At 46.9% G+C, this 26,457-nt stretch overlaps 1 protein-coding gene across 1 annotated transcript in view; it reads right to left on the bottom strand.

Moving 5' to 3' along the window:
• Positions 1-26,457, bottom strand: part of CHD2 (chromodomain helicase DNA binding protein 2) — a 56,511-nt gene that overhangs the window by 28,205 nt on the left and 1,849 nt on the right. The window contains exons 2-8 of the mRNA XM_082488720.1: positions 14,062-14,281; positions 11,512-11,598; positions 5,134-5,195; positions 3,655-3,777; positions 3,169-3,318; positions 1,498-1,631; positions 597-822 (exon numbers count right to left, since the gene is read on the bottom strand). Of these exons, the coding sequence (XP_082344846.1) occupies positions 597-822; positions 1,498-1,631; positions 3,169-3,318; positions 3,655-3,777; positions 5,134-5,195; positions 11,512-11,598; positions 14,062-14,281 (1,002 nt within the window). The remainder of the gene's footprint in view (positions 1-596; positions 823-1,497; positions 1,632-3,168; positions 3,319-3,654; positions 3,778-5,133; positions 5,196-11,511; positions 11,599-14,061; positions 14,282-26,457) is intronic.

The following is a 26,457-nucleotide window of genomic DNA, read 5'->3' as shown; positions in this document are numbered from 1 at the left end:
GTTTCTTAAAGCTTCGTATATAAGTCATTACTGAGAAGCAAATGTCATAGATGTTCATACTGTCTCCCTGTTAAATGATGTGTTATTCTGCTGCAAGAATCAGTCTCAAAACTAGGATCAAATAGAGATGGAAGCTGCTACTCCAGCTTTATCGCTTTGGAAACACACTGTAGCTCCCCTTATAGCTCCTGGGGAGGTCAGACGTAAACTGATGCAAAAACTTGCATTCAGACAAGCCCATAATTAACAGGGGTTAATAAGGCTGCAAGCCCTCATGTCACCTCCCGGGCCAAATGAATCTGTGCATCATTTATTTGTTGACAGCTATCCCAATTCTTAAGCCTGGGAAGTGGCGATACTGTGGATTTCATTTCTCTTCCTCTCTCTTTCAACACCGTGGATATAGACATCACCTCTACGAGGGGGGATGTTCATCAGTAGGCAGAGAGAGACGCGAGTATTGCGCACAGAAAACAGTTGCTATGGATGAAACACGCTTTGCCGGAAGAAATCGGATGTTTTCAGTTGTGACTCTGCAAACCTCTGGCTAAAAAAGATTTGCCCAAGACCAAATCACTGGTTGAAGTAAAGCATACCATTGCTTGATCTCCTCCTCTTTTTTCTTGAAGTTTTCTAGCTTTTTCAGGCCCTTCACTTTCTGCTGCTGCAGGGACTCTTCACTCTCCCACGTGCTATGGATGTACGACCAGCCTTTCCATTTGATCAGGTACTGAACTTCTCCCTCATCCTTTTCAGGATCAAAGTCAGCGCTTGGGTTGCCATTGGCTTCAGTTGCATACACTGTGGTGGAAGCACCAGTGGCTGCAAAAGAAATCAGGCTGCAGTCGGTACCTTTGTTATCAAGCACTGGACATGAACTGCAGTAGAGCAGAAAGTTGTTTTTCCAATACATCTTTTGTGACAGCACAAAGAATATCCTACAGATTCTGCAACCCAATAAGACAGGCACACAAAAGTTTCCCATACAACAGAATCTTTTTAAATGTCTCTGTTGTGAATGCCTTTTCTTTAAGTGTAATTCAAAGGTCTCTTGAAGATGTTCACGACCATTCAGTTTTACAAAAACACTTTTGTAAGGCTGTGAGAACAAAACATTGGCTTTATTTTCATTACGGCTTTGCCAATGGAGCTATGAAAACTGACTCTACTGGAAGATCTATTTTATATTTCAAAGCAGAGAAAAGCAAGAATTGCAGAACAATGACTGCATCTTTAAAACGTGCGCACACTAATGGAAAGCTGCTAAGCACATAAACTCGACATTTTAGGTTTTTCAATAGTAAATTCAATTTCAATACTAAATTACTAAAAAGCTGCTAGAAAACATAAATAAGAGGGATAGAGGAAAAGGGTGAAGAGCACTGAAACAACCCTTGGACCCACTTTGAAGCTGCAAAAGCATTGTACTAGCTCAGGAGAAACTGTGAGCACACATGATTTACATCAGAAATAAAGGCTTTTTCCAGAACCACGCACCTCCTTTTTTTCCAAGCCTGATGTCCAAGACTTTCTCAATAGTTTCACTGTTGTCTTGTTGTTCATCAGCTCCTTCCCCAGTCATCTCTATCAGGTCATCAGAATCCGTCTCAAAATCATCATCCTCTTTGTAACTGAACAAAATCAAAACCAAACTGATAAAAAGCCCTTGACTCTTCCCAGGCCAGAAACCCACAGAATGGCATAGACTGGAGCAAGCCTTCTCCAGCATCTATCCCGTGGTTCAGTGCATGTTCAGCACATGCATTTCTTAAGTTAGCCACTCAGCATTTTTCCCCGAGACGCTCAGATAGCTACACTTTATCAGACTAATGCTCTATCTTGTCCATATAGCTTTTCTGACCGTAGTTGTCCCGGTTTGAGTGACGCAGGACTAATTTCTCTTCTAATGCTTGGGAAAACTGCACTTTTAGAAGACTCCAGTGTCTGAATTGGTGAAAATATTTACTTTGCAGCTAGTTATGGTGTGTGGGTTTCAAGTGTTTTAGAGCCTGGCCAGGTGTGGGGATGGGGAGGAGCAAGACCCGAGCACTTGACCCAAGCCGGTCAATGGGATTATTTCATACCATGAACATCACATTCAATATAAATTGGAAAGTTTGCTGATGATTTTTGTCTCTCCTTTGATGGCTGCGATTCTGAGAACTTCTTGCCCCGGTGCCGGACCCCTGAGCCCTTCCCTTCCCCCCAAAGCCTTAGCACGGGCAATGTCCCACATCTGCTGTCCCCTGCCAGAAGGGCACAGCTTCCTACTGATATAATTGGCGGACTATAATCCTTGTATATTTTATATTGGTATCTGTATCAATATTAGTTCTTTAGTACTATTAATGTTAATTATTTAGTCTTATTCTATTAAATCTGTTTATGTTTCAGCCCTCAGGTTTCCTTATTTTTTTCCCGATTCCCCTTCCCGGGTGGGGAGCGGTCATCAGGTCATAGAATAATTGTCTGAACGACAATAAATTGTTGTGGGTTCCCCCAAACCACAACAATGGTCAACACCGGATGCCTCACAAGGAGGTGGTACAATCCCTGCAGCAGGAGCAAGCCATCAGCAGAGAAAGTCTCCTCTATCCGGTGAAAGATTATTTTATGTTTAACAATGGAGGTTGCAGAGCATCAGGAGGTTGCATGGGTGCCTACACTGCCCTAGGAACTACACTTCTCATCTCTGATGAACATTTGACCACCAGTCCTTATTAGGACTGCCAAAAGGTGAGAAGGTATACTGGGGAATGGATAACGCTTCACCTCCACCATGTCTCAACGCTCTGGCCCAAGGCATTACCGATCGGCCACTCTCAGACAATTGGTCCAGTCGAGCACGGCTCATTTTACTCATTTTAATCTATTATTTGTAATTCTTAAGCTCATCTGAGAGCACTTTAGAAACATTATGCAAACCTCCTCACATTTCTCTAGGAGGTAAATATTCCCTCCTTTACAGATGGCAAACCAAGGTAAAGAGAAGTCAAATGTTTGCAGCATGACCCTGTCAAAAGAACCCCATCTCGGCCAACGGGTGGACATCTGCAGGGCAGAGGAGAGTCTCTCTGCAGGATCATGCAGGGAGTCAGGGCCCTCTGGTGCCCCCTCTTGCCCAGCGAGCCAGCACTCATCATCAAGCAACCCCACGCTTCTTGATACCTGACGTTTTTGGCTGCCCTTCGTCGAGTTTGTCTCTTGGGGGTCTCATCATCTTCGTCGTCATCATCATCTTCAGACGAGTCCGGTCTCTTTCTCTTCTTCCCACGCTGGGGTTTGTGAGGCTTTTTAACACTGGTTTTGGCCACTGTTCTGAAATGAGAATTAATAGAAAGCCATAATACAGCGTGTTTTATATAAACATCCATTTTAGAAATGTCTTTAAGAAAGCATGAATCTCAACTATTAGACTCCTGGGGATTTAGTCTGCTCTAACTACCATGGAAACCACTGCATCACTCACCGGAGCATGAAATGGGCAGACGAGAAAGTAAGTAGGCCCTAGGTTTACCAGGTTGTAAACAAGGGTAATATTGCAGAAAAAAAAACAACCTTTCTTTAGCAACAAATAGAGATTACCTCTCCGCCCAGCACAGGCAGAAAAGACTTATGCAGAAAAAGGGACCGACTAAACCAAGCAGTCCTTACCTCCTCTGGCCAGGTCTTCTGGCTTTAATTTTCTTCGGCTCAGGTTCACTCTCTCCACTGGTGCCTTGCTCCCCTCCATCTTCATCCTCTTCTTCACCAGAGACCTCTCTTTTCCATTTATTTCTACGGTCAGAAATGTAGGTCATGAAGGGTAATTATATTTCAACACAAATACTTGGCTAAAGCAGACATCCAAGCCATCTAGATTAATACTAGTGGGGCATAATTACGAGAAAAGAGTTCAAAACGGGACTCTTGGTTGTTCAGTGCAATGCATAGGGGATTTTATGGTGTGACCATCTGCTCTTGGGAAGAGGCCTCAGTCACCGAGGTTTTAGTTCACGTAGGGGCACTGCATCTTGAGTGAGAGTGGCTCTTAACACACACTACAACAGTGCTCGTGGCAGAGCTGTACTTCTTGCAGCTGGGTAGGTAAGTGCTTTGATTTATTTATTTTACTTTTCCACTTCTGCATTTCTGAAATAAGCTGGAAAAAAGCCTTAAGAAGAGTGCTCGCTTTCACTTACGGAGTATAAGCCACAACATACACAGTTACACGATCTCCCTGTAGCCCGGAAAATGGAGCAAGAAGTCTCCTGCCATCTAAATTCAGGCAATTAAAGTTTCCAAGCGTGAAGCCAGATCACACCATACCATTAGTGGAAGGAAGCACGTTCTCTGTGGGCAATTCAGAGCAAAGCTGCAGCTCCAAAATGCCTTTTGAAGGACCCTCTCCTCTCCCTAAGGGGATGTAGAGAGTCCACAGGGATTATTCCCCTTGCCCAGGAGAGGTCCATACTACAGCCCTCCCTGCACTTTATGTTCCCTCCTGCGCTGATGTGCATACATCATACAACTAAATGAAAAATTAAAAGACGAGAAACAGGAGAAAAGGAGCAGGATCATGTAGCTGTGTTTAAGTTTTCCCCAGTTCCCTTCAGTTCACTTTAGTGTTTGGAGAAACTAAAAGGTACTTATTAGATGGAAAAAGGCAGTAAAATAAGTGAACTTAGTTATGGTGATCAGACATCCAAAATATCCTTTTAATAGAAGTTCTTTTGTTTTAGCAGAGGGTTACAGAAGGTAAAAGAGGATAACAATTTGGCGTTTTATTCTCTATTAATCAAAAAGGTGGGTGGAGCAGGGATTAAACTATTTTAAGTATCTCTGAAGGAGAACAAGTAACCTGATGGAGAAGTGAAAGGCTGACAATAGAAAGTGAACCTGACTTGTTCAGATCCTGTCACAGGCCAAGTGGGAAAATATAAACAAAAGAAAAGTCGGTAAATTGCATCATCTGCAGATCCCCATTCATACTTCAATTTTAGTCATCCAAAGCCCTATTACTGGAGATATTAAATAATTTATTTTCCAAGCTCTCCGTGTCGACAACGCCTATCAAACAATCCAGTAGTATTATTCTGAAAAGTAAAACAAGACAAAGTACCACCATTCAAAACCCTTTCCCTAGAAACTTACGGTTTTTTCATTTGCTTCTGGCCTCTTCTTTTTGGGCTCTCATTTTCAGATTCGCTACTTGCCTTTAATTGAAAAGAGAGAAAATCAGGTTGTAGACTTCACTCCTGTCTCCGTAAGGATGCAACTGAAACGCATGCACGCGGTGCGGGCTCCGACACGGCCCCACTGTTCTCTCTCTGCAGCGCCGGAAGGATGCTTTGGTGCGACGGGGCTGCCAAAGAGCAGCTCCCCGGCACCCTTCCCTCTGCGCCGCCTCGGCTGCAGGATTAACGCCGCTCTGCTCCAAGAAGGTAATTTTCGGCAGAAAGGCTGGAGAGATCTACTATAACATCTGCCCCGGAGTCCCTGAGGTCGGGATGTGCAAAGCCCTCAGCATCAACCTCTGCCACCTGGAGATGCTGCCTCGGAGGTGGCCGGGCAGACCTGCAGTGTACCCCGTGGATGACAAAACCACGGGGTGAATTTAACCCACCAAACCTCGCGCCGCCCCGGCGCTGGAGGTAAAAGGCACCTTAGAGCGAGCTCAGCTGCCGCCCCCTCCGCCTCTGTTGCGAGGTGGGCATTGCTCCCGCCGGGTGCTCGAGAACCCGGCGGCAGAGTGACTTTGGGGTTCCCAAAGAGCACTTCCCGGGGCTGCCGCAGCGCTAAGGCGCAGCTATCGCACGTGGCTTCTAACCGAAAGCGCAGAGCCTGAACGTACACCCGCACGTGCCGTTTTCAGCAAGAACCCCGCAATGTTTGGGGGCGTTCAGGCTTAGTTTCTGCCACTGCAGAAACTTTCACAGCCACACGTACGCGTTACGATCTCTGCCTTCATTAGAGAAACTTCCTATAAGGAAATTCTTATAAAAAGACAATATTCTCATGTCGTTGCTTTCCTGTTTGTATGTTACTCCCACAGCAAAAGTCGCTGAGGACCCGACTGGGTCAGAGCCATGTCCTGCTGCTTTCCTTCCTCCTAATCCTCCAGTTTCCACCGGTGAAGTCTCTCTGGCTAAATATATCTAGAGATATTCTAACTACTTGCTGTAATATTTTAATAGTGGGCGTCATTAACTCCCACAGACCAAGATAGCTAAAAAAAACCCAATCTTTAGGCTGGTTGTACATAATTCCATCTTCATAAAAACAGATTACCACACAAATAACACCCCTCAACCAACAGATGACTTCGCCTTATACACTCGCCCCAGAAAACACAAATCGGCAGGGAGAAAACTGAAGAAAGCGATGTGAGATTTCTACAGGAGTATTAAAATGACAGACGTAGCCTCCCAAGATTGCTCACTCTACGCCCTTATTGGAAATCTTCTACTTCATACTGCTTTTTGCCGCAATATTCAGCTTTAGCTCTAGGTAACATCTGTCCATCACCACGGGTACCTCAGTTTGCATCTCCTGGTACACCCACCACCTTCTCCTGGATACAGCTAGTGAAGCTTACAAGCCAGAGCTGTTCACATAAGAATTTTGTGAAATGATGTGAGCTGCAACATGAAAAAGCCAAGGCTCTGGAGAGCTGTGGCCCACTCCTCTGCTTGCATTCTGCATCCTTTATTTCCATTCTACAGCTTCCCTTCCACCCACAGAAACGTCCTTCTCGCTCGCATCAGTGTTTCCATTGAAACATACTGAAATACTGGATGCCATGTCAGACCAAGAGCTTTGCTGAATTTCACTGTGGTTTGGTGGCAGATTTACATGTGACACGATAACTCCTTTTGCACCATATCTTACTACGAACGCGCGTTCATCCACCTGTTTCACGGCCCTGCACGAAATCCCTGTCTCATAGACCAAGCATCCAGGAAACGAGCGACTGGCAAACACCACGGAGAGCCCTACCTACCCTTGCAACACGAGCCAAGCATGCCACAGATTTCAATTTCGACACAGCTAAGTTTAAAAGTCCTCAATTCTCTTTTTCTCTTTTAACCTCTTATCCACTTTCTGAAGTGTGCTGCTTTGCCATTCCAATTTTGGCACGTTTTTTCAGGAGCTGTCCCTCAACACACATTTACTTTGTGCTGCCTTTTGGCAAACCACAAGTAGAGAGAGGTGGATTTTTCTTCTGCTCTGCGTCAGAGAAGATCAGGTTTGGAGAAAACCAAATACGACCTTTGGCTCTTTGAAACTAACTCTACTTTTTTTTGGCCAAAATTCCATTTTTCAAGTTTCTACTGTCCGCTTTCCTAACACCGCTGAGTCTTCCTCTGCTCTGTCACTGTCTCTACAAAGCCAACGCTCATCTCTTAATGACTCGTCTTTTCCTCACCTCTTTCCGCCTTGAAAAATTTAACTTGTGACTGCAATTCAGCTGCCTTCAGTTACATTTTTCAAAGACACCATTGTCTTTTTTGGATGCGTGTCAAGCCCAGCTCTATCTCCTCTGACACAGCCAGTCCCTAGCCTGAGTCATCTGCCTGCCTTGTGCTCCCACATCCTCCCTGCCGGAGCACTGGGAATTGCCGTGCCCACAGCCCCGCACAGCCACCGGTGACTCAGGCTCTCCTCCCGCTCCCTCGCCCACCATCGACCCGTGTCTCCTCCTCACCAACCCCTCCTGCCATCCTAACCCCAGGGTGCCAGGCTCCGGCCCCTGCCTGAAAGCTGCTTTCTACCATTTTATATATAAATAATAATATTTAGGGGAAAAAAAAAAAGCATAAGCACATTTTAGCAACCTCTTAATCCCGCTTAAATCCACCTTTGAGGACCCAGCTGCAAAACTCTACGCTGACTTGCTCAAATCAGCCCAAGGGTGAGATTTGCCCCTCTGCCCTGGACTCCGCAGCACAAACCGAGCCTGTGCTTGTGTCGCCCCGTTATCAACATCAACCCGAAGGCTCCGGCTGGCGGAAAACTGCTCAGTTAAGGAAGCGCAGACGATAACCAGGGAGTTGGGAGCACACCAGGTCCAGAGCACGCACCCGAGGTCCCTTCTGCGCTCCAGCCTGCCACCCACCGCCGTCAGGGAGCAAACCGGTTGGGAAATCGCATGCAACTTCCAGTTTTAATAACGTCACCTCCCCGAATGACACAAGCTAAGGTGACAAAATCCACCTCCAGTCCCTACCGAGGTTTTTGTCAGCCCAGCACGACACGCCGGGTGCACGCTCCTCGCGCTCAGAGCCCGTCTATCAGCGCTGGCAAATCTCTGCTGGGTTCAGGCTGCCCCTCTGGGGTGCCGCTGCCAAGGAGAAAGACGACTTGCCTTCCCTGCTTCCCCTTTCTCCTACCAAACACTATAAACGTGCCCAACTTATTCCGGCACCACTACTTCCAACTGGACTCTTACAATTTGCTTTCCCCACCTCCAGCCGAAGGGATCAGCCTTCCCTCTCCGTGTCTCACCGACGCCTCCCTTCTAATTTATCCTTTCACTTTTTCCCAGCACATCAAATGCTTTTATTAGATGAAATATGCTGTATTTTGCCCTGGAGCAGTGCTGTACAAAACAAAACGATGCTGCGTACGTAGCACCAAGTAGGGCAACGCAGCAGCAGCTTTAAAGTTCTGGTCCTACAGACTGTCTATGAGCATCCTCACTGCTGGCCCAGGGCAGGAGAAGCGGAGACCAAAGGCCACTGGCACGGTCCAGGTGAGTCTTTTGAGCTCATGCTGCCTACTAGGAGAGATGAAGACTTGCTTAGAAGCAAGAAATATTTCAGACTAAAGTCAAAGTGAGGATTTGCTCATTTCAGGCTTAACAGAGGCCAAGGACTAGCGCTCCGGAAAAGCTGGAGAACCTCAGCTCGCCGGGTTAGTTTTCTTATGTCTGCCAAATTTCTCTCTCCCGGTTACACCAGCAGCATTTGAACTTTCAGCAAAGACATGAGGCAGAGCATTAATGAAAATGTAAATGAGCAGAGTGGTTTTTTCAACAATAAAACCAAGTGTATTTTGGGAACACCTTTGGTGCGTGACTTGTGGCCTCCCTCTCACACAACAGATGCACCGCGCCATTTATTACTAACTCCAATCTCAAAGCATCCTTTTTATAGCAAAAAGATTGTGTCTACTTTGGGCACGTTTATTTCTCGACTGCCCCAGAATACCCTACGAGGCACCTGGCTCTGCACATCTCACTTCCCCTGACCGAAACCTGAAGCTGATTTATTAACTGCAAAGAAAATGCACGGGCAAGTACTGTTTTTACTAAAAAACTCATGTGTGCTCTTATTCCTGGAGACAGCGGTAGTCCTCTGAGCAGCTCGGTACTCCTATGCAAAACTGCACTTTCGCTTCCTGATCTTCCAGCCCACGCTGGGTATTGATCACACGTCATCACCCTCTCCGATGGCAGCTCCGAGACCTACACGGTGCGTGCCTGGTGGCCTCCGGGCCCTTCCCAGAGGCAAATCATTTCTAACACAGAAATAACCCTGCCCGAACCACCGGTCTCAGAGGATAGACTAGTGATTAAACAGTGCCCCAAAAACCGAACGACCTCCACCTACGCGCCATCTCCCCCGAGCGGGGTGAGTGACGGGGCAGCGCGCGAGGAGGTGCGATGGCCGATTCTCATCCTGCGCTCTGAGCCTGCCACGCTGCCCGGGCGATGCTGTTCGCTAATACGGCAGAAAAGCGTTAGGGAAGAAGGCAATTAAAAGCTCCTAGACACTGTGCTGGAAGTCCCAAGCAGCAAGCGACAAGAGCAGGTCACTGGCGACAGGATTAACCCTGTAAAGGTAAAAAGCAATCTTAAGAGGTGTCAAGCGCCTTGGGTTTCTGCCAGCTCCAGCAGCAGTAAGGAGTGCTCAGCACCATGCAGGCTCAAGCTACGCTATCTCCTCCCTCTCGGTGTTTAGGTCTTCCAAAAGCAAGACTTTCCATCTCCTCCTGCTCTTCGCGAGGCCTCAGCACTGTGCTCCTGACATGTCACACCCTCCATCGGGCTCTGCTGCAGATGGGAGTTGCCCTACGGGGACCAGTCGGCGTGGCTTCGGGGAGGCAGGGGGGGAAAGGGGTGGTCCAATTTTGTTAATTTTGGCTTTCCGCTTCACAAAGGTGGCAGTGGGGTCATTCGGAGGACTACTTTTTTTTTTTTGTTTTTTACAATATTTTGTGGTATAGCAAAGTTTTTACATCTCAGATTTTTTTTTTTCTTTTTAAACTTTATCGTACCTTAAGTAGTAGGAAATAAAGATATCGAAAAAGAAAACAACATTTGCAAAACCACGTAATATTGTAAAACAAAAAAAGACGGGACTTACCTGAGCCCCTAACAGGGCACTCGGATCTGCAGCGGAGGTCTGTGGTGGGTGTGACATCGCCAGCACAGTGCATGCCGGGGCATCGCACAGAGAGGCGGCCGGCGAGCCTGGGCTTTGCCGAACTTGAAAAGGAAAACAAAAGCTAAATCAATGATGTGCCCCGAGCCCCTTCCTAACCTGCTGCTATGCGGGACATCCAGCACAGGAGTCTGCGGGGGGCAGATGGTGGCACTGGGGGTGCCACAAGGCACCAGAGGCAAGGAGCTGGACGCCTGCCACGCCACTGGGACCTCTCCAGCATCCAAATGCACATTTCAGCGGCGAAGCATGAATAGTCTGACCATCAGAGAGCACCTCTGGGCTCCTGCTCTGCTGAAGATCTGGCTACTTATCTTTAGGTCCCCAAGCGCATGTTTTTGCGCCTAGTTCTAAACCCCAAGCTTTATGGTCTAAGCCTCTCCTCTGGTTCTCCTTCTTCTCCTCTGTAATTACTCAACCCTCCTGAAGACCTGTAGATGAAAAGCTCTTTGCAGAAAGCCCATTAGATGTAAACGAAGGCAGCAGTTCATTCCTACATCTTCAGAAAGGAACAACGTTCTGAAAAAAGGAACAATTGTCTGCCAGGTTCTGACCACCGTCACCTCCAGCTGAAGCATAAAAGACTCCCCAATATTCAACCAAAGCAAAGCGATGGTTCAGAAAGCTGAACACACACACGTGCATTTATCAGTGTGATCCACTCCAGGACGGGCAACAATGACTGTTTTGTTGTTGCGAGGCGTTTCTGGGAAACTTCCCTTATTCCTGGTTCAATGTATGTTATGTTTTGGTTTGTTTTGGGTTTGTTTTTTTTTTTTTGACACAGACTCATTCTCTCCAGTTTCTACAGCAGAGCATGACTCGCGTTACGCCCCGTTCCAGCAATCAGATCAGTGCATGCAGATCTCAGCCCACGCAGTGTCCCGCTGACTCCAGAGGTCTCAGGCCAAGCGGATCCAACTGCAGGACCGGGACCTTAACCCTGAGCTCCAGCATCCACGCACCGGGCTCGGACTCGGTGTTTACAGGGCAACACAGACGAGACCTGCCTTTGCTCTTTGGGTTTGGTTGGTTTTATATGTTCAGTAATCCCTCATCTTTTTTTTCTATTTTCTTTTCTTACCTCATCTTTTATATTAAATCGCGACGGTTCTTGTCTGCTTCGGTTTGACCTCCTAACCCCATAAACATCAGGATATTCTTCCCACATCTGCAAAATAAACAGACCATCAGAAGGCCTGCTTCACCCCGTTATTTCTGACATTTTAGAGAAGTTTGATGGCAAAAGGGTTTTAAAAAAAAAAAAATCAACATAAAACAATTACGGAATCAACAACCAGTAGATGGACTCTTCAAAAAACTGGCTGAAAAGGATTATGATTATTTTGGGGTATTTGGCAACACTCTAAAGCAGCATATTTTATCTCAGCATTTTTTTTATAGTGGTCCATCTTTTCTCCAGGATATAAATTACTCTACAGCTCATTCAGGCTGAAGGACAGAGCGTTGAGACAGTCAGCCCTCTGCACACATCAGTGCTGAAGGTCAGGAGACGACACCTCACACGTGATGAACGGAGGTACCAACACAAAGGGACAATTCACTGTCACCAACAGCTTCCACCACAATTCCTTTCTGTAGGGGAAACCCCACCAGCCGCCCGAGGAGCCCGGTGACGAGACATCACCAGCAGCAACTTCAAAAGCAAATTCTGCGACCCAGCCGGGATGGCAAACGGATCGGGGCACCCTGTCCCTCAGCAAGGCAAAGGTGGCAGGACCGCCACTTCTCCTGAATGCACTGATGCGAATGCGGTTTGGCAGCGCAGGACATGCGGATGTCAGAGCTGACTACTGGGAACGGTTGTGCTCTATTTGCTGTAACCAGGCCCAAAGTTGGACTGGATGATCTCCGGAGGTCCCTTCCAACCCTGACCATTCCGTGATTCTGTGAAAGTAGTGTAACACACTGCGTACAACAGCATGCATTTGTTCTTGCTGGATGGACAGAAGGGGGAGACAACAACTGATGCCTTGAGGGACACGAATGCAGAGCTGTGTTGGTGACACAGGACACCAGAAGCTTTACAGGGCAACTACAAACCATCAACATACCTCTCAAACACCAACAATCCCTCTCTCCCTCAGCCTCTTACAGTTTTCTAAACCTATTCGTTCTCCTTTTGCTTCTCTCTCCCTCCAGTCCTCAAAAGCCTCTGCAAGCTGCTGGCAGGAAAAAGAAATCAAAATACGCTGCCAGATGCAGCAGCAACTTGGGATTGAGAGCCAAGGCTGCAGCCCAGCAATTCTTCTCCTACTGTTATAGGAGTAACGGGATAACACTGCAACAGACAGATTGCGAAGGTGTACTTCTGTTGGGCACGCGAGGAGGGAGATAAATTCACATGAAAGGAAAACTCAAAATACTCCCCGAACCGTTTGAAGAACTTGTCTTTTCATCTTTTAAATGGCACAGTTTCTGGATGGGGGATCAACTCCCATGACAAATCTGAATAGCACCTAATGCAAATTAACCTCACCTTCATGGGTGTGTCTAGACAGAAATACAAAATAAACAATTATATAATAATTAATTGCATTGGCTATTCAAGGGGAACAGGTATTGACACGCCTAGGTTAGACCTAGCAAAGGAAAACACCCATTAACAGAGAAATTAAGGAAGGGAGAGGCTTTCTTATTAGAGGGTACCCCGACCTTTTCATGTTTCATCCATGCTAATTATCACCCTGTGTATGGATGCGCTCCCTCACAGGACAATTTTAATGTTTATTGTTAGGGACATGCTCTTAGAAGACCACAGAGAAAGAGAAAACTTCCTTCAGTCCCCACTTATCAACAATTAAACAGAAATCTGAATATTGTTTTACCACAACTGCCTTACAAACACCAGTCCTTCCTTGCCAGTCTGAACACGGGAGATTTAGCCACGACCAGGGCCGACAGCCTCAGGATTTGTGAGAGGGAGAAGCTGGTAACAAAATCCTTCACTCCTCCCTTGCAGGTACGTGGGGAGCACAGGGTGAAAGCACTGTCCTTCTCAGTCTTCACATACACAGCAACTTTCTCCACAGAACTCACTCGTGAACAAGCTGTGCAAAGTGCAAAGCACAGCTAAGAACAACAGGATAGTTACACGCCACAAACAAACACAAAAAAACCCAAACCCTGACCTAACCTGATTTTCCTCCCTCCAGGTAAACTCAGTTCATCGAGTTCCTGTCTGCAGATGGGTATCTGAGCTCCTCTTTCTCACCCCACGCTACGCGTTCTCCTGATTATATATCGTACAGGGAAGGCTTCGCTACTTCTGAGGGAGAGGAGAGACAGGAGGGAGGAGTGGAAAGACGAAGGGAGAAGATGAAATGACAGGGTCGCGTAGCGATGACAGGCACCTGCCCCTCATTGACACCAGTCAGCCCCATCACTACTTATCTGGTACCCAAAGGGTTGTCCCATCAAACACAAGGGTGACACCAGCAGGGTACCAGCACACAGACCAAACCGCCAACAAGCGACCTGGGGACACCAGAAGCCGTTTGGTCAACGTGCAAGTGGCAGGGAAGTTGAAGACAGCTTCGTTACGGTTCTGCTGTCTGCTCTTTCGTGGTGGGTACAGGGGTAACACGGCTTTGCTGAGCAGCAGGGGCAATACCTTTTTAACATCTGCTATCCTTTCCTTCTTAGAGGCCGGTTTTTCTTTGGTTTCAGGAGGGGTCTGCTGGGATTTTGAACCCGTTGATTCACTTTCGGATTCAGACTGACTTTCAGAGGACTCCGAGCTGCTGTTTGACTCGCTGCCCTGCTCGCTGCCCTGCTCGCTTTCAGACTGGCTTGCAGAGTCAGAGCCAGAGGCTTCTTCGGATGCCGAGTGACTGATGGTAGAGAAAGAAGAGATTACATTTTAACTGTACCGTCACAGCTTTGAAATACGCAGCGAGCAAACCTGAGCCGTGTCCAAGCTACAACAACAGGCTTGGAATAGCCTAAACGCAAGTATGAACCTCGTGGTCCCAAAAGGCAGATGTAATTCCTTCCCAGGACAGGCACTGAACACGGAGGCAAGGCTGCAGGCTCCAAATCCCTGTACGGTATCTCCTGCTCACCCCCCAAAACAAAGAGAGTGGTGGTAACATGAAGAGAAGCATCTGGCTCGCTTAGAGCGAGCAAGAATAAGGTATATTGAGAGCCAGAGCGTCCAGAGCCCATCCTGCTATATTACAGACAAGCAGCTGCTGCAGCACGGCTCTCCCCTACAGCCTAGTACAGCCAGCCGGTGGCTCAAAAATCCAACATCCAATTTCTGAAAGAGGCCAGTACCAAATACTGTATGTATAATACTATATAATATAGTAAATATCGCTTTTCCTGCAAAAGTAACGAATTCAGCAGCAGAAAGGAGCTCATACAGGCGCGTTGCCGGGGGAGTTCCCGTTTAAAGGATTACCCCAATGCTGTGCAGACTGCGTTTCTCAAGTAGCCAATAACAGGGGAGAAAAACATCAAACAGGTGTATTTCTCTTCTTTTTTTTTTTTTCCCCCTTTACATTCAGATGGGTTAAGATACAGAACATTCACTTAAATGCATGCTCCTCAACAAAACAAAGAGCGGTCAAACTACTTCAGGTGGCCAAAATACTCAAATACCTTTGCCCAATCACTCCACCATCTATTTTTCATTTAAAATCCAATTAAAGAAAGCAGAAAACACATTACAACACATAACACAGGTGCTAGAAAGGCAGCACTGCGAATCCCACTCTGTCACAAACCAAATTGCAGTGCGGCAATAAGGAGACTGCAAACTTTCTGAACAAGGAGCATCTCTTTCTAAGTCAGCTCCTGATCTGCAGCGAGACGTTTCTGTAATATTTAAGGGCGAGCTGCAGGTGTAACATCATGAAAAGAAAAGTCAGGAAAACTTTGCAAAGGGAAACCAGATTTTTAATTTTTCTCCTTTGGTACAAAACTACAAAAGTAACAAGATACATGGAAGGCTCTGCTCAGATTTCACAACTCAAGAAAAGAAATAATACAGAGACAAAAAAAAAAAAATCAAAAGCACAGGTACAATTACATACACTTCTACAGAAATCAATGCACGCTACAGAGACGCGATCGCTGGAGTCAGCTGCTATTCACAGGTACATCCACCGGCAATTAGGGCTAATTTACACCGTAGAAATAAGTTTTCCATTCTCGGATAAAAATCCTTAAGCTATCCGTGAGATCTAAGGGGCTGTCCCCAGCAGCTGCGTGCCGGCCGGGCTGCCGTCTCCGCCGGAGCGGGCAGAGGGCAGCAGCCGAGCGCGGCGGGAGCTGGTTCCCCCGATCCCTGCGGCAGGCAGGCTCCCGCCCGCCATCTTACAGCCATCCCTCCTCCACCATCTTGCGATCGCCTTGCGGTGGCGGCTGCCGCTCGCTCCGGCTCCGGCGCAAGTCCTGCAGTGGAAGGATGCAGCACGCGCGGGGGGAAAAAAGAAACAGCGGTGAGCCGGAATTTCTAAGGACGAAGTAAGAGAAACAGAGCCTTTTCAAGGAAGAAGCGGAGGGGTGAGCCATCCTGGTTTCGCCGTCCCAGCTTGGTTTCGAAGGAAGCGGGGGGCATCGCATCGCTCCCTCCCAGCAGGGCTGGAAAATCGAGTTGAACTACACCCTCCGAGGCCGCCCGGTTGCTCCCGCCTGTCCCACTCCTACCTGTGACAACCAAAGGCACAGCCCCACGCACAACCATCTCACTATACCCTGCCACCGCCTGTCCCTTCCTCCACATTTTCCGCAACTTCCAGTCCCCTCTTCCTTCTCCACCTTGGCCCTCCATCACTATGCTTCCCTGCAATGTCCCACCACCCTCCAACACGGTTTCGCATTGAGCACATCCACAGACCTGCTGACATCTCCTCCCAACGTCCCGCTCAACCACATCACTTTCCAAACAAGTCTAGTTAGAGCAAGTGATGAAACTTCTCCATTGGAGAATTTTCAGAGTTTCAAGGTTTGGGTTTGGTTGTTTTTTTTTTTTTCAATAAAACCAAGGGAATTTATTAGGAAACACTGCCACACCACTTAAGGAGACGATGCTCCAGCAACAGCCGGTTTCCACGGGCAGGGCTCGGCAGGACACCATCCCACAGAGCCTCCTGCGGGGACGGGGGACTCGACCTCCACGAAAGAATGGGATCTGGAGGCATCCAAACCTCTACTGTCACGACGCAAAGTGGCAACATCAGACTCTGGCTGAGTCATGCTGGCGTCCCGTGTTCCACAGAGACGCACGAACGAGGAAGACACTTTTCTTATATCAGACTTATTAGCAATAGCTGGAAGAAATTATAACAACCCAGGCTAGACTGAGGCCAGACAGCTTTGGCAGTGTTTGTTTAAAGGCAGAACAGTAATTATTGGCCTCCTCCCATTCCACAGCTCTTTTGTTTCTCAAGGCCCTAAGCTTTATTTCAAGGACACAGGGACACAGCCTTTCTGCACATCAATAGCCATAATTAATGTGCTTTATCCATCACATTATCTGGACACTATAATTTTTTTTTTTTTTTTTAAGATGTGAACTTGTGAACTGTGTCATCTGAAGAGAGGGTGAATTCTCCAGCGACAGAGAGATGACATACACGTCGGCATGTACAGGTATGCACTCGCTTGCCCTACTAAGGAAAGAAATGTAGATGAGAAGTGGTATGTCCTCCTGAAGGCTGTTGCAGATGATTCTTTTTTAATAAGCAACCTGTTCTCAAGGCAAAAGGATATGTACTTGTCTTTATTTCTACATTGACAGAATAAAAAAAGAGAACTGAAAAGGCTAATTCCATAAAATAATCCTTTCGAACTATCACCGAGACAATCGGGAAGCATTTCTACCTGCCAACAGAGTATAAAGGATCCGCAACGTTATATGTCAAGTCAGGTCTTACACTGTACATAACTGGAGATTTAAGTCCTCTTTTCAGAAGCTATTTTTGGAACGTGCCCTGCTTTAATGCCCCTAAGTTAACATCCAAACAAGACCTACTTTCAATTAAACTGTAAGTGGGGGATAAACTATAATTAGTTGTCGCAAAAACCACAATTCAATCACTCTGTTCCCCTCCAAAGTCAGCAGAGAAACACCCCCTGAACACCACAAAAGCTACAGTTGGACCGTTGGTAATTCCCTTGAAGTGAGAAACTCCTATAAAAACTGAGATCTGCTAAGGCTCAGCCAAGTACATTCCCCTGGTTTCTAAGAAATACTTCAGGCTATAATTCCATTTTAATTAAGAGCCTGCTCCTGACTTGAGGGGGAAGAAAACCAAATCATCCCTTACCAAGAAGGACACGTTTCTTCCAAGAAATAAGTAGCTGAATGGCAGCGATAAGACCCTTTACAATCAGGCATCGATGTTTACAAGGCAATTACTGTGTGCCTGAAGCCTCCTGCCTCAGCGTTTAATATTTCACATGACTTCATTTTATAGGGGATCATCTTAGCTAACAGCAACAAAACGTTTTATAAGCTCTCAACCAGTACAAACAGTATATATGTTTCAAGAAGGTGCAAGAGAAGCTGAAAAATTGACCCAATACACATTTCTGGTACCAAGAGCTGACGAGGGAATGGCTCTAACAGGGACCGTTCTGTCCCAGACTTCAAAATTTGGCTTTTGACGGGCAGAACTTGAATTCAGCCAGGGGGATAAAGGAGGATTAATGACCCAAGACCCTCCCACAAGCCGAGCTCCTCCTAGCTTTAAGGACTGTTGTGAACGTTTGGAATCTAAACAAGTTTGAATCCAAACAGCAACATTCCGCTGGGCCTCGCAAGCTCAGGAGGTACTCAGCCTCAGCAAAACCACCCCGCACAGGCTCCTTGGCCCGAATTCCTAAGGGCTGGATAACATCAGGGGCCGGATAATATCAGAAACCAAGCTTATTCATCCCCTCGGCAAACAGTCGCTTAACCCTTATGTGTTGCTGGACACAGCTTCATGTGTCCTGTGGATAACTGCCACCCAGGTGTCAATCCACAGCTTGGCTTGCTGCCACCGAGAGGCCAAAGACACCCCCTCCCCGCTCCTAACCCATCCTCACTCTACACCTCACCTTCCCAGTACTCACCTTGTGCTCATACTGGCACCGACTGGGCTACCGGACTCCCCCAAGAGCCACTTGAACTTGTTTACACTCCAGGAGACCAGCCCAGGGAAACAGCAAAATAGGTCTCTGCCGGCTTAGCGAGCAAAATCAGGACCAAGCCTTTACAGGAACCAGGATCAGTGGAAGTATACTACGTTTGGTAACACAGACAAGTTGCAGAGGAGAAAAGACTCCAAATTTGGCTGTTTAGCCACCTCTGGGTCTTCAGCCACCCTCTCTTGGCAGAGCCAAGCCAACGGTCTGCAACTGCTCAGAATTCCAATTCTATGGCAACCCTCAAACATCCAGGAGGGGGTTGTGGGTCAGAACCGCAGGTCAGCCCACTCAACCTGCTGCCATATGGCACTACCAAACCAGCGGGCAGCAGAGCTGCCGCTCTCTAAAGTGAGCGGGATGTCTTCTCCAGACCAGGCATATCTGTCAGATCCAGCTCTACCAGTACAAGAGGCTTCTCAACCCCCGCAGCTCTCCAGCAAGGGCTGCCAGTCTCACCCGCCCACGATTCGCTCCAAAGCACAGATCAGCAAAGCCAGCCCAGGCCACCGATTTAAAACGATTTAAACAGATGTGTCTTCCTAAAGTGACATACACACAAACCGTTGTACACACAAAGGGATGGCGACAAACCACAGAAGATGCCAACGCACCGACTCAGCGGGATACCACGATACTGTTTTTTCCTTTGAATATTTGATCTATAAATGTGCTGTTCCCTATTGTTATATAAACACACATATGAAATGCCTACATATATTGCAAATAAAAACAAGCACCATCAGTTAATGTTGATGCATGCACCCAAGTCACACAGTAGCTGTAAAAAAGCACCAAACCACATTAAATTTCATTAAATTTCACCTCTAGGCATAGCAAGCCAGGGAGAGAAAGACAAGACTGATTCTGGCTATAGATCACCTGACAAAGAGAGGATAACATTTGATAAAGAGGGGATAATACATGGACCACAGAGAAGTGAGAACTTCATAGAATCTGTTCTTTGCCTTGGGGAAAAAAAAACCATGAGCAAATGCTACAGTCAGTGTAGCCAAGGCCATACGGATGGTACATGGAGCTTGCAGGACAGCTAAGTGAATGACACTCAAATTGCAATACTGGAGACAAATTCACTCCTAGCTTTTTGATATCCCTTTATTTTATTCTGAAAGTCTGTTAAAAAAGAGTGATTGGTGGTTGCCTGTCTCCCAAGGCAAAGATTTTTCCGAGCGATAAGAGACGAGGAGGGTCAGTCAATGCAAGAGCTCTTCCTGACTTATATCCTTCGGGCAAAAGTGGAAACAGGGAGGGGGGGGAGAAAGGAAGGAAGAAAAATATTCCTGCTACTGTAGTATCCGTACCCACGCGCGGTATGTATTTTTAACAATGATCCCAAAACAGCAACTTCAACTAGAATATACTAAACGCACCCGGGCTCTTCATACTGTTTAGAAGCGAGTCTCAAACAACTTTTAATACTCCCAGTGTAATTTGGCCAACTCTGGGCGGGCTTTCAAGGGCCACAACAAACACTCTCAAGGTTACGGGGTTGCCCCTGCCAGATAACCAACGTGTCCTTCAACAAACAGAAAAATACCTCTGCAACCTCATTTTGTGTCCAGCAACTTTTTTTTTTTTTTTTTTTTCTTAAATAGGCAAGTGAGAAGAGTTCCCATGGACAACATCCACATTTTCCACATCAGACTGCAAACCTCGCTTGCAGAGGTTGGGCGTTAATTACTTTTACACAGCACTAGGGTCAACAGGGCCATGGTGCTCCTGTAACAGCTATGGGATTATGCACTCCGCAGGTATCCTATCTAAAAAAAAACATCTGAATTGGGTTGTGCTGGTTTCCAGCTTGGCTCAAAGGCAGGGAAGGGGAGGAGGCAAAGGGAAATCTTCACACGCATTCTGGCAACCGCTACTTGCCCCAGCACAGGACTCCCAAATGCCAAAGGCAAAGCAATCCTGAGCGTACAGTGAGCTAAATATATCCCTCACCGCTCCACTGCAGCTCCCAGTAAAGCACGTTGGGCTATCTTGAGTGACAAGTATTTTCCAAAAGGGTTGAGTTTTTTTTTTCTCCACTACAAAGACACCGCATTACGCTCGCATAAGCAAGCAAAAGGAGCAGTTCATTCATGATTGAGAGAGCTGGCACTCTGATCTTTGAGCCAAAGGCTGAAAATGCTTGGGATGTTCAGTGGGGAAAAAAAAAAAAAAAAAAAAAAAAAAAAAAGAGGAAAAAAAAAACCACAGCACAGGGACAAAAGGAGTCAAAACCTGTCTGCTTGATTAAGGAGTGCCATTGAGCATCTCCAAAGGCGGCATCCCTCCCTTTCCCTGCACAGAAAGGGAAGGACAATTGCAGTTCTCAGGGTTTTGAGGTCCCTCCCTCCCCGGGAAGGCGGCTCCGCATCCACCGCCCGCGGGGGGACCCCGGGGCAGAGGGAGCCCGGGGGCGGGCAGGGGTTAACTCGCTGCGTCCCTCTGCCACCCCAGCCACGGCTTCGGCTTTGTCCCAGCAGGGGACAGCCAGGAGAACCCTCCACGGCAGCACAAAGGGAACCCCGCTCAGCGGCAGCATCCGACTTTTTGTAAAGGACATGTAGAGATGGGAGGGGGGAAAGCGTACGGAATGCGCACACATAATTTTGGTTTAAATCAGTGCAGAAAGGGTGGTGGTTTTTTCCTCCCTTAACATTTGCAAACTTCCTTTACGGCCTAACAGATTAAAAGAAACGCGGTAATACGGAAATTTAGGACCCCAAACCATTAACAAGATGATGAAGGCACACAAATTCCTCTGGTTCCAGGTGAGCTGCAGTTGAGAAGAGGGGAGCCTGACCTGGCCCGAGGGGCTTTTTCCAAGTGACTGCTAAAAGCTGGTTTTAACCAAGAGATTTAAGGCTCATCATTAAGCTTCCCTTTTACAGACAGTACATGGCATTCAAAGCTCTCAACTGGTGACAACTCTGTAGTTAAGAGCAGAGGTTCCTCCCCAAGAAGGAGATGTAGATGACTCCTATAATTAAAATATTAGCAATTCTATTAAGTCATTTACACCTAACAATAAAACTTGAAGAAACATAAATAGTTACAGCATAACTTTTTCCTAAGGAGCAAGGTGTTCTGGAGTCAGTGGGTTCTTGACATCGCAAGTGTTTATAGCCGGGGTAAAGGTTCGGGAGCAGCAAAGCATTCAGCATCCATCTGTACCACACCCGGTGCTCAGCAAACCTACTCCTCAAAAGCCCTGCTGAGACCAAACCCCATGCACAATACCAGAGAGAATCTGAGATCACCATTTCAAACTTTATTTAACCTCAGAAGTCAAGGCCAGAAAAACACGTATACTACAGCGCAGATTATCTCAGCCCACATATATTGAAAATTATAGTTCAGCAGCAGTGCTGCACAGCGATGTAATAAGAGCTACTGAACATTTGGAAAGACACATCAACAATTTTGCTGCTTATTATAATCCAAAAGACAATCCCTGCTCCAAGAAAAGGAGGCACTACTAGGGTGACAGACTTACAAAAACTTCACTGCAAGTCACTAGGTGTGAATTTTTCATCTTGGCTTTTTTGCTTTCATTTCAAGGATCCTTCGCAGGATAAAAAGGTGGACTTTACAAGCACACCACCACCTGTTGAAAGAGCATCTTCAAAGGGCATTTTAGCACACATCTTTTAATAAAAACACACTGGAAAAATTTATGTAAGACATCATGTCAGTAGAACAGTACATCCTTTGCTAGAAGGCTGCTTATATCTAATCATGGTAATCCAGGCCATCCCCTCCCCCAGTGCTCTTCTGTTTATTTTCTTTGAAGGAGAGGAGAGAGAATGCAGAACAGCATCTTCATCCATTATCACCATACCCCTGAGGTGAATTTCAGCTTGGGGCAATGGGAGATTTAGAAGCGCTTCTCCACCTCCAGAATTTAACAGCCTAATTTAACATTGCAATTCCTTCTGGAACTGTTGTCTGCCACACGAAACAAGATACAGTGGATATACACTCCTCCAGGTTATGCATCAGGAGATGCAATTTCAGCATAAGCTGCCAAACCCAGCCAAAGTAGGTTTCCTTTATCTGTCTCAAGTTCAGAAGCAGCAAGGCTACAGCACCAGAAGCTTCAGTTCCGTCCCTACATGCCTGCTCACCGTCCCAGGTACGTAACCATGTGGGTAGTCTCACTGCATCTGCCACGGGTACTCTCATCTACTCCTTTTAAAACTAGCAGTGGCAAGCCTGAATAGAGAGACATGTCAGTATAAAAGTTCCTCAGGGACAGGCTTGGCAACTCAGTACCCTGCTAATTGCATGAACAGCTTTCCAAGACGAGGGGTGAAACATGACAAAGATAGGAACTGGTTCCTCCCTACACCAAGTTGGAGAGATTAAAGTTAAACATCACTGCCTTCCTGGCCCTCCCTCTGAGCCCTCTCAGAGGTCTAACATGAAGCTAACAGCAGAAATATTTCTTTTAATGCAAAACGTGGTTATTATAGCCCAAATGCGGGCAGCCACACTGCTCCCACGATGCACTCGTGAGATCCCGTGTTCTCAGAAGTGCCATCCCCTACAAGCGGTCAGGGTACAGCCCTGTGGCACCGCAACACAGCATTGCTTCTCCCTGAGCCGTGGGAGAGTTTGGCTTCGGCTCATATAAGAAATGGGGGAAGGTGCAGATAAGGGCAACTGTTGCCCTCAAAGTACAGCAGGTGAAACATCAACCCAACAGGAAGCGGAACAGGCTGTAATCTACAATCTCAGCCACGTCGACTCCTCCTGGCTGGAGGCACTGTAAGGTCAGGCAGGAGCGCGGTGGGAGCATGCGTGGGAGCATGCGTGCACACACGTGCGCACAAGCCCAGCAATGCCCCGGCAGCAGTGCTCGCTGCGTGCCACAAGCGTTTTTGCAGGGTTACAGAATTACCCAGGTGAGCTCTTTATTCCTCCTTTTCCATTTTTATTCAGCACAACGGTCATGCATTTAGAGAACATGTAAAGTTTCATTAATTAGCTTAAGATGTTTAACTAAAAAAGAACAATCCAGAAGAGATTAAGTTTCAGCTAAATGTAGCTTCTTGTGGTTGGTGAGCCTTTTTTTTATAGCACTGTATATATTGAATCCTCTCCTGGCAGCAATCACAAACCAGGAAACAGAGAAGTTGAAAGTCTCAGAATTGTGCATTCGTAATTAGATGAGACATTTCCTTCGAGAGGGTAATGCGAAACAGAAGTAACAAAGCAAAACAAGAACAATCTCCTTTGTGCTGCACGCAGATTACATCATTATTCATATGAATCCCTTGCACATTATTCCTTTTGTGTCCTGCACTGATCAAGCATTTTCCCTTTTCAAAAAAGCCTCCGGACAGTTTCATAAAGGGTTAAAGCTTCAAAAGGAGGGGAAAATAAAAATCCTCATAAAAGAATCCAGCATCGGGAATGAAACTGAAAGACTCGGTACACGATGGCTATAACAGCTTAAAAATAACCCGTCAGCCTGGATGAAAAGCTAAAACCCATAGTCAGAGGCATTTTAAAAAAATGTGTTGAACACTTCCACTCAGCTCAAAGAAAATCAGTTGCAAAATGCACATTGAAAGCAAGAGTGAGTGTTAGTGGTTTAAGGATGCTGAAAGCCATAACGCTACTAAAAAAAAAAAAAAAAAAAAAAGCCAGATGTTCCAGGAATACGATATTCTGCAATTCCCTTCAAAGTTTGAAAAGAAAAAAAGAAAAGAAAAATCCACACCAAAAATAACCCTGCTCCTTTTCAAGCCGCTTGCTTCCCAAAATAGCCTGCCCTATTAAAAAAAAGAAATAATAAAATAAAAGCTCGCGCCCGCCAGAGGAAGCGAGGGACGGCAGCGGTGCGCTCTGTGGCCAGGCTCCCAGTACAGCCCAGTACAGCCCAGCAGAGCCCGGGGCTGGCGTGGGAGAGGCGGTGCAGCGTGCGCAGCAGCCATGGCGCGCAGGCAGGGCTCTGCCTCCGCACCAGCCGCCGCCGCCATCCGCCTGCTGCCGAGCCAGCGCAGCCAATCGCCGTCCCCAGGCAGCACAAGATGGCCTTTGAACTCCCCACCAGCAACTTCCTGCTGTTTTTAGAGTACACACAGTGCAATGCAGTATGTCTGTCAGCTATGCGGCACAAAGGAACAGCCATTTTGTGACTGAACTGGACCCGCACCAAAATGCCAGGCGGTGCAGCCTCCCCTGCTCCTTTCAGGGGCAAATTGGGGCTTCCCGAGCACTGCCACGACAAGAAAGGGATGCCCTCTGCTTTCATCGGCAGCCAGAGAAGGCAAATTTTGTTTAACATCTTCGTTTCCCTCCTCCTCCCCCCCCTTCCAAATCCTCTTTCGTATGTAACTGCATCTTCATAAAATGGCTGCCACGCAAAACGAGGGTGTTCTGCTCTGCGAAGGCTGCAGCACACGCTGCACAGCACTCTGCCTCTCGAAGGTGGTCCCTGAGTGCAAACCCCACCATTTCAGACCTCAGACTTCCAGCTCTCCAAACAGAAAACAGGCTGAGATCTAACCCACCATAACCCCTTTTTTTTCCCCCAAATAATATTTTAGTGCTAGAGAAGCCAAGGGCTGGACAAAGACGCAAGGGTTTGTTCAGCCCTGCAGCTTCTGCAGCAGAAACTGTTCCCACTCTGGGGTATTTAGGAGGTGCAGGAGCAACCACAGGCAATGCAGGTTGGGGGAAACAAGAGGAACACCGTATCCACTGTGTGTTACTTGCTATCACCTACAAAACTCACTCCTGGACTTCAGGGTGACCCCGGCCTGCCTGGCACCTCTGACGTTCCCATACGGGTTCCACCATGGATGTACCCTCTCCCAACAGCTGCCTTTCAGAAATGCAGCACAGAAGATGCTAGAAAACACACCAGGGTTTTGTTCAATTATTTAATGCGAGTCCCAGATACACAGGTGGTGGTCGTAAGTAACTGCAGCATCCCAACTTTTATCCCAGGTGGAGAAAGTTGCATGAAATCAGCCAGCTTCAAGTTTGGAAACATTTACTGTCAATATACAAAGGACAGGTGTTGCTGTTCACCTAGAAAGGCACACCAAGTACAGCCCTCAGCTTACAAACTGTAAAGAGTTAACACCACTTCCTTCCCCAATAATAATGATCTGTTTTGGGAGAATTCCCAGGTATTTTTGTTTATTCAGCACACGGCTTTGTGTTTCCTTAGGACTGGAAAGGTAGGAGTCAACTCCAAACACGTTCCCCAGTGAGGACACGAAGGTGGTGTACAGGAATTGTGTTTTCTTCTGCCTTAACACCTTTCTCTAGTCCTGCATCTTTGCTTCTAGACCCCAGGTGAGCGGCACCGGCTGTGTCTACCTTTTCCATCACCCAGGCTCCCACCAGGGTCTAGGTAACAAGACTTCACATATTTCCACGGACGCTGAGCTGGTCTCACAACCAGGGAGAAAGCTGGCCAGATGCACGTGAAGTGCAGACATCGGTGCATTTCTGGGCTACAGTAAAGCAAACTGGTGTCTTTACTTCCTAGAAATCATTTCCCCTACAACTTGAAGTCAACCTCAGGAAGTAAAGCCCATTTTACGACATTCAGCTGACTCACAGCTCAGAAGTAAGCTCGACAGGGCTCACTTACAAATATCCTGTGCTCAATTGTTCCCACACTTCAGGCCAGTGCATGTTACCCACAAAAAGTTCATTTTGAGAAAAAAATAATCATGAAGGGGGAGAAGGGAAACCTCACACAACAGGTGTTACACATAAATTGATCAATTGTGATACATAACCTTTCAATGAAAACACCAAAAGCACACATGAGAGACTATGCAAATATAATACCCCTAAGGACAAAAAAAAAACCCCAAAGGTTTTCCTTCTGTGG

This window comes from Vanellus vanellus, assembly GCF_965231255.1.
Source record: "Vanellus vanellus genome assembly, chromosome: 11".
NCBI lineage: Eukaryota > Metazoa > Chordata > Aves > Charadriiformes > Charadriidae > Vanellus > Vanellus vanellus.
This window is presented reverse-complemented; position numbering and strand designations above follow the sequence as displayed.